Source organism: Salmo trutta, chromosome 36 (genome assembly GCF_901001165.1).
Source record: "Salmo trutta chromosome 36, fSalTru1.1, whole genome shotgun sequence".
Classification (NCBI taxonomy): Eukaryota; Metazoa; Chordata; class Actinopteri; order Salmoniformes; family Salmonidae; genus Salmo; species Salmo trutta.
This window is the reverse complement of record NC_042992.1, coordinates 32,097,981-32,116,730: the sequence shown is the minus strand read 5'-3', so window position 1 is coordinate 32,116,730 and position 18,750 is coordinate 32,097,981. Positions and strand designations below refer to the sequence as shown.

The 18,750-nt window shown below is 41.4% G+C and overlaps 1 protein-coding gene and 1 long non-coding RNA gene across 3 annotated transcripts; both read left to right on the top strand.

Moving 5' to 3' along the window:
* Positions 1-10,361: 10,361 nt before the first annotated feature.
* Positions 10,362-11,681, top strand: LOC115175889 (uncharacterized). Its single transcript, XR_003872118.1, has 2 exons — positions 10,362-10,486; positions 10,694-11,681. It is a non-coding gene; the product is annotated as an uncharacterized LOC115175889 (long non-coding RNA).
* A 1,394-nt stretch (positions 11,682-13,075) lies between these two features.
* LOC115175888 (zinc finger protein 239) lies at positions 13,076-16,896 on the top strand. 2 transcript variants are annotated; one of them, XM_029735504.1, is made up of 2 exons: positions 13,076-13,378; positions 14,632-16,896. In XM_029735504.1, the coding sequence occupies exons 1-2, from the start codon at positions 13,192-13,194 to the stop codon at positions 15,519-15,521; spliced, it is 1,077 nt and encodes a 358-aa protein (XP_029591364.1). In that variant the 5' UTR covers positions 13,076-13,191; the 3' UTR covers positions 15,522-16,896. The 2 variants fall into 2 exon arrangements, with proteins under 2 accessions (XP_029591364.1, XP_029591365.1); XM_029735505.1 differs by lacking the exon at positions 13,076-13,378 and adding an exon at positions 14,221-14,324.
* The last annotated feature ends 1,854 nt before the right edge of the window (positions 16,897-18,750 follow it).

The window sequence follows — 18,750 nt, the reverse complement described above, 5'->3', positions numbered from 1 at the left end:
TTTCTGAACAATATTTTGAATTATTAGAACATGTAAACGGCTTAATTTGTTTTTCCAGCTGTGTATTTGATCTGCGCATGTGCAGAACTGGGTAGCACAAGCCACCCTCTGTTATGCGCGAGTGAAGTGTGTTCGGAAAAAGTATGCGTCTTAAATATACTGAACAAAAATATAAACGCAACATGTAAAGTGTTGGTCCCATATTTCATCAGATGAAATAAAAGATCCCAGAAATGCTGTCACATCTACCCCCGCTCCCCGTCTCCAGCTCTCTGCCCCGCCGGTCTACTATTCACCGGTACTGGCAACCATCATTACGCATTCCTGCGCCTCATCAGACACCTGGACTTCATCACTTCCCTGATTAATCCTTCTTTATTTACACTCCATTGTATTCATGCCTCAGGCAGTATTTGTTATGTTTTCCATTTTAGACGTGTCCCTTGTTTTGTATCGTTCCATGTTCTTCTAATTAAATTCATTAACTGCACTTGCTTCCTGACTCCCTGCGTCCATGTTATACATGCACACAAAAAGTTGATTTCTCTCAAATGTTGTGCACAAATTAGTTTACATCCCTGTTAGTGAGCATTTCTCTTTTGCCAAGGTAATCTGTCCACCTGACATGGGTGGCATATCAAGAAGCTGACTAAACAGCATGATCATGACACAAGTGCACCTTCTGCTGGGAACAATAAAAGGCCAATCTATAATGCCACAGATCTCTCAAGTTTTCAGGGAGCGTGCAATTGGCATGCTGACTGCAGGAATGTCAAACAGAGAATTGAATGTTAATTTCTTTACCAATGTCGTTTTAGAGAATTTGGCAATACAACCAACTGTCCTCACAACTGCAGATCACTTGTGTGTGGGGGGGAGGGGGTAATTTCTGATTGGCTGGTCCTGGCTGGGTGGGCCTAGCTCCCAAGTGGGTGGGGCTATGCCCTCCTAGACCCACCTATGGCTGCGCCCCTGCCCAGTGATGTGAAATCCATAGATTAGTGCCTAAAGATTTTATTTCAATTGACTGATTACCTTCTATGAACTGTAACTCAATAAAATCTTTGAAATTGTTGCATTTACATTAATACTTTTGTTCAGTATATAGTTTTCACAAATCAAATAGTCTTCGCAAAAATAACATGGTCACTGTGGTAAAACGTTTATTTTGATTGACGATTTTCTGCATTTATCTAAATCCCACCAGTAGCCTGATTTCAGAAGTGTGCATGTAAACAGGATTATTAGGGAAATTGTTCTTCTTGCAAAGCATGTAAATGTTTTAAACAAACTATTATATTAACCTGTCTATCCACAATAATTGCATTAATGTGTGCATGTAACCGTGCTCAATGTTACCCCCTTCTGAAATGAAAAGGGAAAATTACTACAGTAAAAAAAGCCTAATCCAGGAAGCACAGACATCCCAGTACCGTTATTGTTGTTTGTTGTTATTCTTAAAATGAATGAATGTTTTCAATATTGACCAGGATGTAAAGACTGTCAAAGGACAATAATTCCATCTACTCATCTTTGAGATGAGATTAATTAATACTCACCTTTACACTTACTTCTTCTTTGACCATAGGGCAAATGCGAATGCAACGAAACCCCAGTGTTGCTTAGCAACCTGATGTCACTGACAGAGTACACTGTGACCATCTTGGCTTTGTATGACGGGGGTTGCCAAGCCCCTGACTGGCAGATTTATCACCAGTAAGACTGCCTCTCTTCTCCCCTCTATTCTCCCCAGTTGTTAGTGTTGGAGAGCTGTATGGTACAGTGGTACTGAAGGAGGAAGACTGATGGCCAGATAGTTGCTAGTCCAAAATATTCCTCTACTCTACTGTACTGTACTGTATTGCTCTTCTGTGTTGCGGTCCTGAGCTGCTTTTCTTTATCCTGGGAATTTAATAATAGGATTTAGTGTAAAAATATGTCATTTTGATTGACTCATGTTCCCGCAGACGACAGGTAGGGTTCTGAGGTGCTAAAAAGAGTCACTGGCAGGGAATTCGTAACACTTATTGCCACCTTACATCCAACCTATGCAGCTATTTCAATTGGTTACACTCTCTATGAACTACCTGTGTGCAACGCATTATGAATGTTTTTAGGATGCAATTTAGATGGAAAATGTATGTCATGTGTATTCTCTTTAAATGACTCACCCTTTGTGTCTAACCCAGAGACGGTCACAGAGCATCTGAACCTGAGGAGCAGTGAAGTCTCCACAGAGAGCTTCAGGGTCACCTGGGAACACTCAGCCCAACACGTGGTCCTCTACAGACTGTTCTGGATCCCAACCAGAGGAGGAGACACTAAAGAAGTCTGTCTGTCTGTCAGGTTTTCTGTCTGTATGTTGATCTTGGTCTGTTAGTTAACCTCTTCCAAACCAGTCTTCAATGTGTTTTCCCTGTTGCTTACTGAATCTCTCTCTCTCTCTTTTATTTTCTCCCTCTTTCTCCCTCTGCATGGTGAAGATGCAAATGAAGGGTAACATGAACACCTACATTGAACACAAGGTGGCTGTGTCCACCATATTCAGAGACAAGTTCGAAAGTGACGCCATGACATTCAAAGTGTCAACAGATAAACTACAGGATATATAGCTAATGTAACCGCTCTCAAAGACTTTGTAATTGCACTTTTGCACATTGAGCATAACAGGGTCAATGTAGTTGATTATAGCTGAGCATGTATAGTATAGTGATACTATTAGGTAACGTTTAGATGAAAAAGACTTGGGTTTACCAAAAAATTATACAAAAAAGACAGCAGGGTTTACGAAAATATTATATGAGGAACGATTACAAATAACTTGAAATGGGAATTTTTATGTTTGTTCTTTTCTGATAACTAATTTCTGTGTTCTAGTCAGGTGCTGTTCTAATAACCCATTTCTGTGTTCATGCAAGTGACTGATTTAACGAATCCTCACTTATCAGTATCTGCAATTTGGCAGTACACCCAGACCTTGTTTTGAGAAAGAACAAAAGATATTTCAGTTTCAAGGTCTCAGCTTAGAGAGAAGAAGCCTCGTGAGGTGTTGGTCTGTCACATGTTATGAACCAGTATTGGTCGGTAACATGAATGAAACAAACCGGTAATGATGAATTAATTATGCTAAATCATGCAAATATAACTTGTCTGTGTATAGCCATATATAAGACAACTGCTGGAACTGCCCAGGAAGAGCTTGTGATTGACATGTGTTCTATGGTGCTGTCACACCCTTATCTGTTTCACCTGTCTTTGTGCTTGTCTCCACCCCACACCAGGTGTCTCCCATCTCCCCTCATTATCCCCTATGTATTTATACCTGTGTTCTCTGTTTTCTGTTGCCAGGTTGTTTTGTACGTCAAGCCTACCAGTGGTTTACCTCTTGCGCATGTCTTTTCTATAGTTCCTGGTTTCCCAGTTTTCCCGGTTTTGACCATTCTGCCTGCCCTGACCCTGCCTGCCATCCTGTACCTTGCCCCACCACACTGGATTATTGACCTCTGCCTGCCCTGACCCTGACCCTGAGACTGCCTGCCGTTCTGTACCTTTTGGACTCTCTGGATTACTGACCTCTGCCTGCCCTTGACCTGTCGTTTTGCCTGCCCCCTGTTCTAGTAATAAAATGTTCTTACTTTGACGCTGTCTGCATCTGGGTCTTCCCTAAAACGTGATAGGTGCATTGGAGTTGGTTGAAACCTCTCCAGCACACTTACAATAAATGATGATTCATTTAAGATTGACTCCGAGTGTCCCTGTGTAAAAATGTCCACGACAAACTCATGCTTGTTTTCATTGCAAAGGTTGCTTTTATCACTTATCGTAAATCATGTGGTACATTACTCATAAACAGGAGAGACAGATCAGTTACTGTAGTTATGATCAAGAACAGCTTTGTCAAGAAAGTAAAACACTAGAATAACAAGCATGCTGTTTGACACAATGAACCTATGATACTTCACATACTTTCAGCTTTAGTATGAAGATCGACAAGGATAAGATCATCATCCTTCGAGGTGAAATCAACTTACTGATAAATGTTGTCATGTTCCCACACAAGAGCCACAAAGAGGAGCATTACTGTGGCAGAATACAATGACTTTGAAAAAAAGCCCAAACTTTGTTTAAGTTCAACGTCAGTTGACTTATCTTTTTATATATATATATATATATCTTTTTTTAAATATATCTTTTAAAGGTAATTTCTGACTTTAATAAACAGAATAGAGAGACGATGACAGTGGAGAATGATAGAGGTTGTGTCAAAGAGCAGTAGGCTGGATTCCAACACCGTAGACATGACAGTAATGTCATATTTTGCTTTATTATTTGTGATAATATAAACATTTAAAGAACAAAAGATATCTCTGAAGGCCACAATCACTCTTGTTCAAAGAAGACCAATGACAACCCCTCTTCTTTTACATCCATTTTTTATAAGATTTGGTTTAGACTAGATGTAACAGGTATACTCTGTAGGTGATGGGGTTTGACTGTTATTTTTTCAGGTCAGGGTTCTAGTGAAGGTTCTAGGGAACATTCTAGTGAAGGTTCCAGTCGGGAGGGATAACCAATCAGAAGCCGTGATGATATCAATTACACCCTTTCAGGTTTGGGTCATCTAAATGAGTAACTAAAATTCGATTTTTTTCATTCAAAAGTAAATATGAATTGGAATTACAATACAAGTATATACACTGCTCAAAAAAATAAAGGGAACACTTAAACAACACAATGTAACTCCAAGTCAATCACATTTCTGTGAAATCAAACTGTCCACTTAGGAAGCAACACTGATTGACAATAAATTTCACATGCTGTTGTGCAAATGGAATAGACAACAGGTGGAAATTATAGGCAATTAGCAAGACACCCCCAATAAAGGAGTGGTTCTGCAGGTGGGGACCACAGACCACTTCTCAGTTCCTATGCTTCCTGGCTGATGTTTTGGTCACTTTTGAATGCTGGCGGTGCTTTCACTCTAGTGGTAGCATGAGACGGAGTCTACAACCCACACAAGTGGCTCAGGTAGTGCAGCTCATCCAGGATGGCACATCAATGTGATCTGTGGCAAGAAGGTTTGCTGTGTCTGTCAGCGTAGTGTCCAGAGCATGGAGGCGCTACCAGGAGACAGGTCAGTACATCAGGAGACGTGGAGGAGGCCGTAGGAGGGCAACAACCCAGCAGCAGGACCGCTACCTCCGCCTTTGTGCAAGGAGGAGCAGGAGGAGCACTGCCAGAGCCTTGCAAAATGACCTCCAGCAGGCCACAAATGTGCATGTGTCTGCTAAAATGGTCAGAAACAGACTCCATGAGGGTGGTATGAGGTCCCGACGTCCACAGGTGGGGGTTGTGCTTACAGCCCAACACCGTGCAGGACGTTTGGCATTTGCCAGAGAACCCCAAGATTGGCAAATTCGCCACTGGTGCCCTGTGCTCTTCACAGATGAAAGCAGGTTCACACTGAGCACATGTGACAGACGTGACAGAGTCTGGAGACGCCGTGGAGAACGTTCTGCTGCCTGCAACATCCTCCAGCATGACCGGTTTGGTGGTGGGTCAGTCATGGTGTGGGGTGGCATTTCTTTGGGAGGCCGCACAGCCCTCCATGTGCTCGCCAGAGGTAGCCTGACTGCCATTAGGTACCGAGATGAGCTCCTCAGACCCCTTGTGAGACCATATGCTGATGCGGTTGGCCCTGGGTTCTTCCTAATGCAAGACAATGCTAGACCTCATGTGGCTGGAGTGTGTCAGCAGTTCCTGCAAGAGGAAGGCATTGATGCTATGGACTGGCCCGCCCGTTCCCCAGACCTGAATCCAATTGAGCACATCTGGGACATCATGTCTCGCTCCATCCACCAACGCCACATTGCTCCACAGACTGTCCAGGAGTTGGCGGATGCTTTAGTCCAGGTCTGGGAGGAGATCCCTCGGGGGACCATCCGCCACCTCATCAGGAGCATGCCCAGGCATTGTAGGGAGGTCATACAGGCACGTGGAGGCCACACACACTACTGAGCCTCATTTTGACTTGTTTTAAGGACATTACATCAAAGTTGGATCAGCCTGTAGTGTGGTTTTCCACTTTAATTTTGAGTGTAACTCCAAATCCAGACCTCCATGGGTTGATAAATTGGATTTCCATTGATTATTTTTGTGTGATTTTGTTGTCAGCACATTCAACTATGTAAAGAAAAGTATTTAATAAGATTATTTCATTCATTCAGATCTAGGATGTGTTATTTTAGCGTTCCCTTTATTTTTTTGAGCAGTATATATTAAGGCCTCTATTTAATCTCTAGCACAAATGCAGGGGCTCTTTGTGACCTATTCATAGTATAAAAATATTGTATGTATACTGATAGTTTTATACCGTGTGGACTACAGCAGGGGTGTCTAACAATGAACCGCTGGTCAAATCCGTCCTGCAGGTGGTTTGTGTAAAAACAAAAGGTGTAAATATTTTTTGGGGGGCAGTGAAACTAACTCAATATACTTAAAAATGACTAAAACCAAATCGGAACTGTGTATAAATGATAATGGACCTACATTCATTTATTGACTGCATAATCACAGAAATGAAAGCTAGACAGTCAGGGAGCATCGTAAATTCCAAAAACGATGGATAGAGGACTGTTTTGCCAATTTTGCCAACGAGAAAATATAACCAATTTTCGGTGCTGCCCTACGGACCTCATTGAAGACCGGATGCGTCCCCCGTAGTGTAGAGTCAGTGTCGTACATATCCTAATGAGTATCCCCATCTTTTAATCTTAAGGGAGCGAGATGGGCATCCAACTCCAGTGAAGAACAAGCGACCCAGAACCCTCTGCTGGGAAAGGATGGAGCTAATGTGTGTTTTATGCTGCTTTTAAATAGATTATTGTATCAGCTATCAATAATGTAAACCTAGATACGCTTTCCCCCACATATTTGATTATTTGTATTCTGGATATTTAACTACATGATCCTAATATATCTGTAATGAATACTCAGGGAGAAATAGGTGTAGATTCACACGCAGAGCGCGGCAGGTGTTTATTTCGCCTTCACAGAAGGCAGGAATCGTGGTCACAGGCAGGCAATGGTCATACACAGGTAGGCAAACAGGCAGGTGAATCAAAACTAGGACTGAAGGCTATAACTGGTTCTCACAAACGAGCTAGGAACAGGCTTAGTAGAGTCAAAACGAACAATACCTCACAAAGGCACAAACAGAATGAACTGAACTAAATAAGCTGATGAGACCAGGTAACACAGGTAAAATCAGTGAACAAAAATGAAAGACAGGGCTACTGTTCAAGAACACAACAAAACAGAACACAAGGTTGACTAAGAAAATAAATACAGAACCTTACAATATCATACTATTATATTTAACATTCTATTATAATTATCCTATTATATATCCTGTGATGTATGCTACATGAGTATTTGCAAAAGCGTAACCGTTAGTGTTGTCTTGTAACTGTTTGGTTCACCTTCTATCACTAAAGGGATATGTTTACAATATATACTGTAGACATTAGTTGTCCAAATGAAATATCAAAGGGGCATGATGATGAGCGAACACAGATGTGAGTTGGCTAAATCACAAATAGACTGGACCACCAGGCTAGCATAGTATAGACAAATAATATAGAATGGAACAAAGAATTTAAGGGAAATTCCATTACTGTGGATTGTTACAATCACTATTACTTTAACTACTGAAGTAAGTACTGAAATAAACAAAAAACATAGATATAATGGGGTATGGTTTATTTAATGGTTTACATAATCTTGGGTGTATATTGTTGCTAGCCTTTTTTATACTTCAACAGAATGGGCTTCTTTGTGGTTATTTTACCTCATACATTTAAGGGGATTTGTCGCTACACAAACTTAGAAAATACTTAGAAAACAGTAGTAAAGCATTTGATAACCCAATAAATTACATATGAAAGATTTCATATGAGCCTTTGACTCGTACATCCTGCCCCTCCGCCTGCCCTGCCGGAAGCTGGGTCCGCGGTTTGAGGGGCCATTCAAAGTCCTGAGGAGAGTGAATGAGGTGTGTTACAGGTTACAGCTTCCCCCCGATTACCGTATTAACCCCTCGTTCCATGTGTCTCTCTTCAGGCCGGTGGTGGTTGGTCCGCTCCAGGAATCTGAGGTACGGAAGTTTCCTCCGCCCCCTCTGGACATCGAGGGGGCCCCGGCGTACTCCGTTCGTTCCATCCTGGATTCGAGGCATCGGGCGAGGGGCCTTCAGTACCTCGTTGGGTGGGAGGGGTACGGTCCAGAGGAGAGGTGCTGGGTTCCGGTGACGGTTGTATTGGACCCTGAACTGCTGCGGGAGTTCCACCATCGGCGGTCGGATAGCCCTGCGCCTCGCCCTCCGGGTCGTCCCCGAGGCCGGTGTCGGCACGCCGCTGGAGCTGCGCGTCAAGGGGGGGGGGGGGGGGTACTGTCACGACTTCTCCTTGTTTGGGCGGCGTTTGGCGGTCGACGTCACCGGCTTTCTAGCCATCGCCGCTCCATTTTTTCATTGTTCCATTTGTTTTGTCTTGTTCCCTGCATGTATTTATTCCTCTGTTCCCCTCCATGTCTTTGTGTGAAATTGTTTATTGTTATGTGGTTATTGTGACGCGCCAGGCTATGTTTCCATGTTCCGTGCTTGTGCACGTTGAATGTTTATTTGGTACATTAGCTTTGGTGAGTGTTTTTTCACGCTTTGCACATTTGCCTTTTGGCTGGAGGTTTTTGACGCAGATTCAGTTCATTTGCATGGCAAAGAGGGACTTTGCAATTAATTGCAATTCATCTGATCACTCTTCATAACATTCTGGAGTATATGCAAATTGCCATCATACAATCTGAGGCAGCAGACTTTGTGAAAATGAATATTTGTGTCATTCTCTAAACTTTTGGCCATGACTGTAGATAGGGATGTCCTCTATGGTTCCTCCCAGATCCTGTTGTTGATCTAACCTTGGTAGGGAAAAGGAAAGATTGGTCAGAAGTCAGTGATATAGGGAAACTGGTTGACAATTACATTGGTAGAAGTTTTTATGCATTTTTACCGCTTTTCACAGATGGATCCAAGGACCCAGATAGTGGGCGCACAGGAATTGTCAACCAGTTTCCCTATATCACTGACATCTGACCAATCTTGCTTTTTTTGAATAACCACAAAACAATTACTGTATTTGAATGCGTTTCTTTCTGAGCGTTTAACGGATGTTTGGGGCAGTTGAGAAAGTGGGAGTTGAGTACCAGATCCCCCGATCTAAACAGGAGAATGATTGGCTACGAAGACTGCTAGTGTAGTAGATTTAAAATGGTTATTCCAGCAAACTTCAAATTATTAGAATAGTACACAACGCAGAACAGAACAATCAGGTTGAGGGTCAGTGGCCAAAGCCCGCGAACAGGAATATTCCAAGTTCAGACAGAAGGGGGGAGTCAGATCGCCAGGAACTTTACTTTTGGTTTCTAATTTTAATTGTTGCGCTACTGGTGATGCCTGTTGATGTTAGGTAAGCAGCTACAGTAGCTGAATGATGTTAACATCTTCAGGTTTTGTTTCATTAAATGTATTTTATTTTATCTGGGTGCTTACGTCACCTACTAACACCCTGGTACTACCCTTAGCTCCCGCTCTCCTCAGTCTGAGAAAACACTGAGAGAGAAAGGTACGGGTTGCAGATTACTCCTTTGTAGAAGTCCGTAACGTGAAATAAATAAAACGTCCCAAGGTTAATGCTGTAGATATTGTTATAAGGGGATGTGAGACTATCGAAACACGTAACTTTCAGAGTTTTATTGTTGTTATTAATATAGTTACAGAGTGCTAAAAGTGTTGCTAGCTAGCATGACTTTCTGTGATGTAGAAGGCTAGTTGAGCTGCCGACTAGTGATGGTGGTGCATTATGGGGGATGTAGTTTTTGCCCTCTAAGGCGATTTTACGTTGTAACTTGTTTGTGTTGCAGTGGTTTTGTACATGAGTTGTTGTATTTTGCTACTATCAACACTGAAAGTACCTAGCAATGTATTGGGGATGTGAGACAGGATATGTGTTTTACCTTTCTTCATGCTCCTGTGTAGAACAACTTGTCAGGCGTTGCATTGGAGACTGATGTGTTCCTGTCCTGTCTTTTCATAATACTATTGCAGGTATGGTTCTATTGTCTAAGAATTAAGATTATACATTCTTTGTATTAAGGACTGGTTATTATTTTATACTATACATTATGGCTTTATGTATGAGTGTGATTGTGAGAGTCTGAGAAAACACTGCGAGAGAAAGAACAACTTGTCAGGCGTTGCATTGGAGACTGATGTGTTCCTGTCCTGTCTTTTCATAATACTATTGCAGCAGATCAACATAAAAGCCTTAAAGACAGCCGTGGTGTCGCTCTTCAATTCTGGGTTCTCCTGTGGTGCATAAGAAACCCGCTACACTAGTATGGATCACACCGGAGATAAAACGATGTACAATAGGTTTGTAGCTATGTAGATATTATCTACTCAATTAATACATTGTTTATGGCTGACTAACATCGATTCACCTATCAACAACTTTCAAGTTTAACTTTCACCATTAAATAGCTAGCTAGTGCTATCTCGAAAACCTTGTACTAGTAGCCACTTAGTCATGTCTAAAGGCTTTAGCTAGCTATAACTCAGCTTCTATCTTATTCCCACCAGACTCCCAGCAGCTCTCTCCCCGTCTTTGAAGGGGAGGTTGGCCCTGAGCAGCAGCACTGTGAGCAGTGGTGTTCCAGTCTGGGGCAGGAGGACCCAGAGCCCACACAGATTAAAGAGGCACAGGAGGAACTCAAGACCAGCCCTGAGGAAGTGCAACTTCAAGGACAAGAGGCTAATACGAAATAGTTAATTTCTTGCTGTGTGAAAGGTGAGTGGGATCAAGAGGACCCACTTCAGTCCTTGTTTCTTCCCAAAACTCAGACTGTGGAGAACAAAGAGAGTGACTCAAAACTAGTGGATCGAAAATATTTTGGCACTGTGACCCAGCTAAAGTGTTTCGACGTTCCCTGTGACCCTCCAGATAATCAAAACAATGCCTCCAGCTACAGCTCAGCCGTAAGCAGCAACTCAGTAGGACTTTACAGCAGTGCACCATTGGATCCCGACCCACCAGTGGGAGAACACTGTTCAGAATGTAGCACCACGTCTAATAAATCTCACTGCTGCTGTGATTGTGGCGGAGCATTTGCTCTGAAAGCTGGCCTACAGAGACACGTCGCTCTTGCAAGGGAGAGACCCAGCGAATGCCCCATCTGCAAAAACTGCTACAATTTCACCTGTCAACTGAAGGCTCATGTCCAACTCTGTCAGCCTGCAGAAACCTGCCGTGCTACAGCTCTTCAGTACAACTAAGAAGAGTATGTACATCAACTACCTCCGAACACAGCAGTGCTGGCCAAAACTAAATACCGGGCACTGGTTGGACCACATCTAATCATGCCAAAGATACCTGCACAGAGGCAGCTATTCACCAAAGCACCAGCTGTCTGTAGCACCAGTGGTGGTCTGGTTGTTCAAGTCCCATCTGTCTCTGGACAGTGCTTCATGCAATTTGTTCCCCGTGTGACGTTCCAGACGGCACCCACTGTTACTACAACAGCTTCATCTGTGACCATACCCACCCACAGAAAGGGCCGTGCCTACAAAAGGAAGGTCGGTAGCAACACATGCCAAAAATGTGGGCAGTTCAGAACCAAGCAGACTGGGCACAGCCAATGTAAAGGGGTGGCAGGTAGCCTATTGGTTAGAGCATTGGACTAGTAACTGAAAGGTTGCAAGATTGAATCCCAGAGCTGACAAGGTAAAAAAATCTGCCGTGCTGCCCCTGAACAAGGCAGTTAATCCACTGTTCCTAGGCCGTCATTGAAAATAAGAATTTGTTCTTAACTGACTTGCCTAGTTAAATAAAGGTAAAATATATATATTTTAAAAGGGACTGTTTACTGCCCACAAGCAGAGACTTTCTCCAAAGAGGAGTGGCTGGAGACAATGTGCAGGCAGCAGCAGTGAAAAACTCAATATTTATGTCACCAAATTTACTTGTTTTCTCATAAAATTAGCACATATGTTTGAACCTTTTTTTAAACCTTTTGTTTTGTCCGTGTCTCTTTTTTATTGTAGCCTATTGCTGCGTTTTGGCAACTTGGCCAGTCATTTTTTGCAAATAAGAACTGGGTCCGGGAGATAAATCATTAAGCTGTGTTGACTGCAGATAAAGTTTCAATCAGAAGGGGAACCTAACCCAACATATACGAACTCACACAAGAGAAAAAAACATTTAGCTGTGGTGACTGCTGAAAACGCTTCAATCACAAGGGGCATCTGACGATACTGACTCACACAACATTAGCCAATGAACAATTCCTGGTCGAATGTTTTGGAATGTCTCTCAGGGCGATGAGAAAATGGTCAGACTGATGCTATCGATAACATTAAAGAATATTATATACATTCCAGAAGAGGTCTCCTTGTATTTATCTTCCATTTTCACCTGATGCTGCTCATTCATGATATACAATAGACTCCTGTAAAGTGCAAACTATTTTTATATGCATGTGCACTGCAGTTGTTCAGTCCCAATTCGATTACATTCATTTTAATTCCTTCTGATAAACATCCATTCATTATTAAAGTTCATGCAAAAAAAGTATCATCCTATATTTGTTTGATTTATTTGACAATTTAAAAACACAATACAACCACACGTGGATACAATGCATTTAAAATCATTGAGGATGACACAGTAACAAATGTATTTCCATTTTGTCCCTATTGATGAAAAAAACAATATATACGCAAGATTATATCATAAAAACAAAATGCATCATCTCATCAATAGGGAGGTAACAACTTTTTTTGTTGTTGCCTGTTCTCTCTTAAAGCATTCATCACCCTGTTACAGTATGACTTTTTGCCCCCTATGTAGTTATCTGTAGCAAAACCCGATCCACCCGGGGCGCCAACTTTTGTTTCTGGGTTCGCCATACCCACACATAAGAAGAAGACAACACGGATGTAGAACGGGGAGAGCAAGTAAAAAAAAATATATATAAATATATTACATTCCTTCTTCGTGGACGAATTCTAGTTAGGCGAATAAAACCAGAGATTAAGAGGTTCTTTTGACAATAATACCACTACTACAAGTCTACAAAAAAATGTATAAATTACAGTCTTTGAATTCGTTTCTTTCTGAGTGTTTAACGGCGGCGGCAGTGGAGATTTTGGGGGCAATTGAGAAAGTAGTAGCTGAGTACCAGGAGGAGATATCCCGATCTAAAGAGGAGATTGATAGTCTACGGAGACAGCTAAGGATTACACCGGAGATAAAACTATATAGATCAGGTTTGTGTGTTTATGCAAGTATTAGTTTTGTAGCTCTTATCGCGGGACTGACTGTGTGAAATCACCTCCCCATTGTGTGTATTGACATTCATATTGCACTGACATGCATATGCTTTACCTAAGGATTGGGAATCAATGAAATGGTATCAGTCTAGTCAATACCTAATATATTTTTTCCCAACGTCCTCCTCAGAGTTATCAGACTTCAAAACATCCATGCAGAACTGTTTTTCCTCAGAAATAGTGTTCAATACACATAGCAGGTTGACAATACATGTGGCTCAATTCAGTTGTTTCAGAGCTCTGCAATAAGAGCTACGATGCTAATGTTCTCTGTGTGTCACTGAAAATATATTGGGTATTGACTAGACTGATACCCCATTTCATTGATTCCCAATCCTTAGGTAAAGCTGTGCAATATGAATGTCAATACACACAATGGGGAGGTGATTTCACACAGTCCCATGTCATTGAACCACAATCCATAGGTAAGGCTCTACAGTAAAATAAGTATGCCCCCAATGCAATTCTAAAGTCTAATACATCCAGTGTGATTTCAACAGTTTTTTCAACAGATTTTTGTCAAATTAACAAATGATTGTCTTTTGTTAATTTTTATACAACAACATTCTCGTTTAGCATGATCTATTCAATTATGGCATAATTCTACTATTTGTATTCATTTGCATCACTGTCAATAACATACTTTTATTTTGAAGGCTAACCGGAAAGTCCACTATTGTGGCTAATCCCTATTGTGGCTAGTTTCACATAGATGGGTCCGACCACCATTAATCAAATAAGAACTCTTATAAATTAGGGTTATTTTAGATGATGACACCTGGCTATATGGTTAGCTAGATTATGTCGTTTCGCTATGTTTTTGGGGAAGAACATTGTTTGCATCTATCAGCTAGCTAGCTTTTTTTTATGACCAGCACTGTAGGTGCGCGAGACAACTTTACCAGCATCATAGCACACGTATCGATGAATCGTTCTGACATATGAAATACGTGTGATATTGTTATCAATGTGTAATAACTACGTAAAAAATGTATAAACGCGTTAAATTATTATGTGACGTGCAGTCATATCCACGTCCTGATTGGTCAACACGCTTATTTGACACGTCAAATAATGTTATTTGACACGTGAAATAGTGTTTTTTTTGTTGTTTTTTTTTGACACGCAAAGACCAAACAGCGTTCCATAGTAATCATGCTTGTCTGCGACTGTCTTTTCCCCCCCTCCAGACTCCCAGCAGCTCTCTCTCCCAGTCTCTGAAGAGGTTCCCCTTGAGCAACAACACTGTGAGCAAGAGTGGTGCCCCACTCGGGGACAGGAGGAACCAGGGCCATCACAGATAAAAGAGGAACAGGAGGAACTGAGGACCAGCCAGGAGGAAGAGCAGTTTCAAGGACTGGAGGGTAAAACCATAGAGTTTATATTTAGTGGTCCCTGTGTGAAAAGTGAAGGGGATCATGAGGCCTTAAGCCGCAGCTCAACTGTAATTAGTGACCAAGTAAATAGACCACCATTGGATCCCAAACCACCATTGGGGGCACACTGTTCTGAACTCAGCACCATGTCTAAAAAATCTCACTACAAAGTATTTGCTCTGAAAGCTGACCTTCAGAGGCATGTGACTCTCGCCAGGGAGAGACCCATTGAATGCCCCTACAACGCCACATGTAAAATGAAGGCCCATGTCCCACTCTGTCACGGTGGGAAACCCTGCCCTGTTTGTGGCAAGACCTTTAAAAACAAAGACCATCTATCCCAGCACATGAGGATTCATATACGGGACAGGCCATTTAGCTGTGGTGACTGCGGAAAAAGCTTCTATAGCAAGGGGCTGCTGAACGTGCATATACAGACTCATAAAGGAGAGAAACCATTCATCTGTGGATACTGCGGGAAAAGCTTCTATCAGAAGGGGAATCTAAACCAACATTTACGGACTCACACAGGAGAGAAACCATTTAGCTGTGGTAACTGTGGAAAAAACTTCAGTCGAAAAACACACCTGAACCGGCATATCCTGACTCACACAGGTGAGAAACAGCACAGCTGTTCTGTGTGTGGTAGAAGATTCGCTGAGAATGCTGACCTGCTGAAGCATGTGGATAAAGTCCACAAATAACAAAACCAGGATCAAAACCGAATGGAGAAGACAATCAGGACACAGACATCTATCAGAAGAGGGGAATAAAAAGGCAGGATGTGGACAACGCCACACTGGATCATTCATGCTGTAGGTTTCAAATGAATAGACCTACCCCGTTGAAACATTAGCCAATTAACAATTAGGTTGTTTGTTTTGGAATGTCTCAGTCAGGGTGAAGAGAGAATTTTCAGACTGTTTATACATTAAAACATTGAACTTTCCAGAAAATGGTATCCTTGAATTTGAGTATTTATCTTGACCCAATGGTCCATTCTGTCCTAATGCTGCTCATCCATGATATTGTAGCGATATATTGTAGTTGGAATACTTTTGCGGTGAAACTGCCACGTCCGTGGGTGATATTACAGATGTTACTTCAATGAATAACACTGCTTATTTTTTTCTCGGACATCGTTGCACACTTGATAGAACAGCAGAGTGTATGTACCACGATTTAAATAAATAAATAAACAAAACAATAACATGCGCCTGGAGCAACCAGTGGCACTGTTTCAACTTTCGCGGATCTCAGCTTTAACCCAACACCTAGCAACCTCGTCACGAGATTGGGACCTCTCGGCGTAACAGTTAAGGTGTTGGCTTGACAGTCGCTAGACCCCAGTTCGAGTATCATTGTGTAGCAAAGGCTCTGTCCCTTTAACTGTACACTCCTGGGGCGTGCACTTCCTGAGAGCACCTAAAACCGGTTCCCTTGTTAAATACCTGGTTCTATTTATTATGTCTTGTAGTGGAAACCGTTTACCATTTTAAGAACCAAACAGAGCAAAGGGAACAAAACGGGGAGGGACCTATCTAAATGTGTCCAATAAACTCTTGTTTTTGTTGCAAAATGTTTTCAGTTTGTAGGAAACGGTCTGTTGCAAAACGTTTTGCAACAGAATCGGCTTAATGAATACACCCCTGGGTTTCTTTGTCTTTTGGTTCAGTGGCAAAGGAATGTTGCCACTGAGGATATTGTTTGGATATGCATTGAAATCATCTAATCATAAAATTATGGTGGATATATTTTGTACATGTTTTTGAGTTAATTATGGTTTAAGAAGTATGAGAATTATGACTAATAGGTTTTATATAATGATGATGAATCTCACTGCAATTATGTAATGTTGAAGTCATTATCATGATTATTCTGGTTTGGATACTGGTTCTGAAATGTGTTGGAAATAATGGTGTTTATGACTAATAATTGTTTTCTTATGATCTTAATATATGATAATGTCAATTCTTTATGAAATTATTTTAAATATGCTAATACACATTTTTTGGGTTTATATTAAGCAGATAAATCAATAAGGAAACAAGGCAAAAGTAAACATGTCATCCCCACGAATGATGCAGTGTGCACCTCATCTCTCCTGTCACATCCAACCTGGATCGATATTTGTTTAATGCAGATGAGAGCACTGAATCAGCGTACCATGAGTTTTAATGCTCAGAGGGAGACGGCACAGTATTCCCTTTGAGTCATGAACCAAAACTCCCCCACAGTGACCCGTGAATGCATTGTCTGCAGCATTCGGTCACATGACAGCTCGATCAGCTGTTCGATTTCAAATACCGGCATGTCAACTAAGCCAGGATCACAGTCAAACATTTTGCTGATCAGATTTTGCTGATTCGGTCACTCATCTGTATAATTGTTTGGTATTTCCCCTGCATGCTTGCGTTCAGTTTGTTCAGTTTCCCAAATATGTCTGTTACATGGGCAAGGAGACATATTTTATTTTCATTACACAGAAAGTCAAGTCTTAAATAAATGTTTTTTTTTTGTTTTTTTTTTTACATCTATTGCGAATAACAACAGCTCCTCTCTCAATTAAAAACATATTTTCAACACTCCCCCTCGATAATCACCAACCCTCGGTGTGAAATAGAACATTGTCATGTTATTGTTAAATATCTCCACATCAGTGGCGGTCAGTGCCATTTAATATGAGGGAGGACAATTTATTTTTCTTCATGAGCATGGCCTTATTTATATTACAGCATATTGTATTATTTATTTAACCAGGAAAATAGGTAATTCATATTCCATTCACCTAGTTCAATGTAACAGCGATGGGTTTAGGCTACTATATAATTCTTCTAATTTTACCTATACCCATCATGAGGTTTCTACAACCTAGCCTATGAATGAACGTTTATAATGTACAGTACGAGTCAAAAGTTTGGACACCTCCTCATTCAAGGGTTTTTCTTTATTTTTACTATTTTCTACATTGTAGAATAATAGTGAAGACATCAAACTGGTACTGTAGGTGCACACAGGTCAATACACATTCAATACTGCCTTGCCTGCATCTAGCTGATATAGGGTGTAATCATTAATCCAACAGTTGCAAATTAGAGTTTCTATTGGACAAAATCATGTATGTTTATCCCTGTTATGTTCTGTTTTAAGATTTATTTTCAACAGAATAGGCAGAATGAATACACCCCTGATCACACGTAAACACAGTTCATTTTCATAACAGCCACGTTGTATTCCTTCTCGCATCTATGTGCTCTACTCCTCTCACCTTTTCCCTTCGTTGCTTGTGGACGTCAATGCACAACACATCAGCTGTATGTGACCAGGCGAGACAACCTTTCCAAGCTAAACCATATCATAAAGTAACGACATAGTCAACATAGCTAATAGAACTAATGCATTAGTAAACCTGCTACAATCATGCAGTAACGTTAGTGTACAGTCAGTAAGCAGTTTAGCTCTTACACAGGCGGGCCCCGGGGGCAAATACATTTTTAAACCCGAAAGCTTACCTTGACTTGCAAGAGTTCCAGTGTTGTTGAATAGTCATAGACAGCTAGCTAATATAGCATCCCTCTGTTTGAGAAGGCTAAACTAGCTAGCTGCATTTGCTAGCTAAGTGAAACCGAAAGTGAGAAAAAAAAACACTATTGCTTCTCCATTTTGGAAGAAATTAATTTGTTCAAAACTGTTCAACTATTGTCTTTCTCTCTCTCTGAGTCAACTACTCTATCTTACTCTATTCATTCTCTGATCCTTTGATTGGGTGGGCAACATGTCAGTTCATGCTGCAAGAGCTCTGATAGGTTGGAGGACGTCCTCCGGAAGTTGTCATAATTACTGTGTAAGTCTGTAGAAGGGGGTGAGAACCATGAGCCTCTTAGGTTTTGTATTGAAGTCAATGTAGCCAGAGGAAGATGGAAGCTAGCTGTC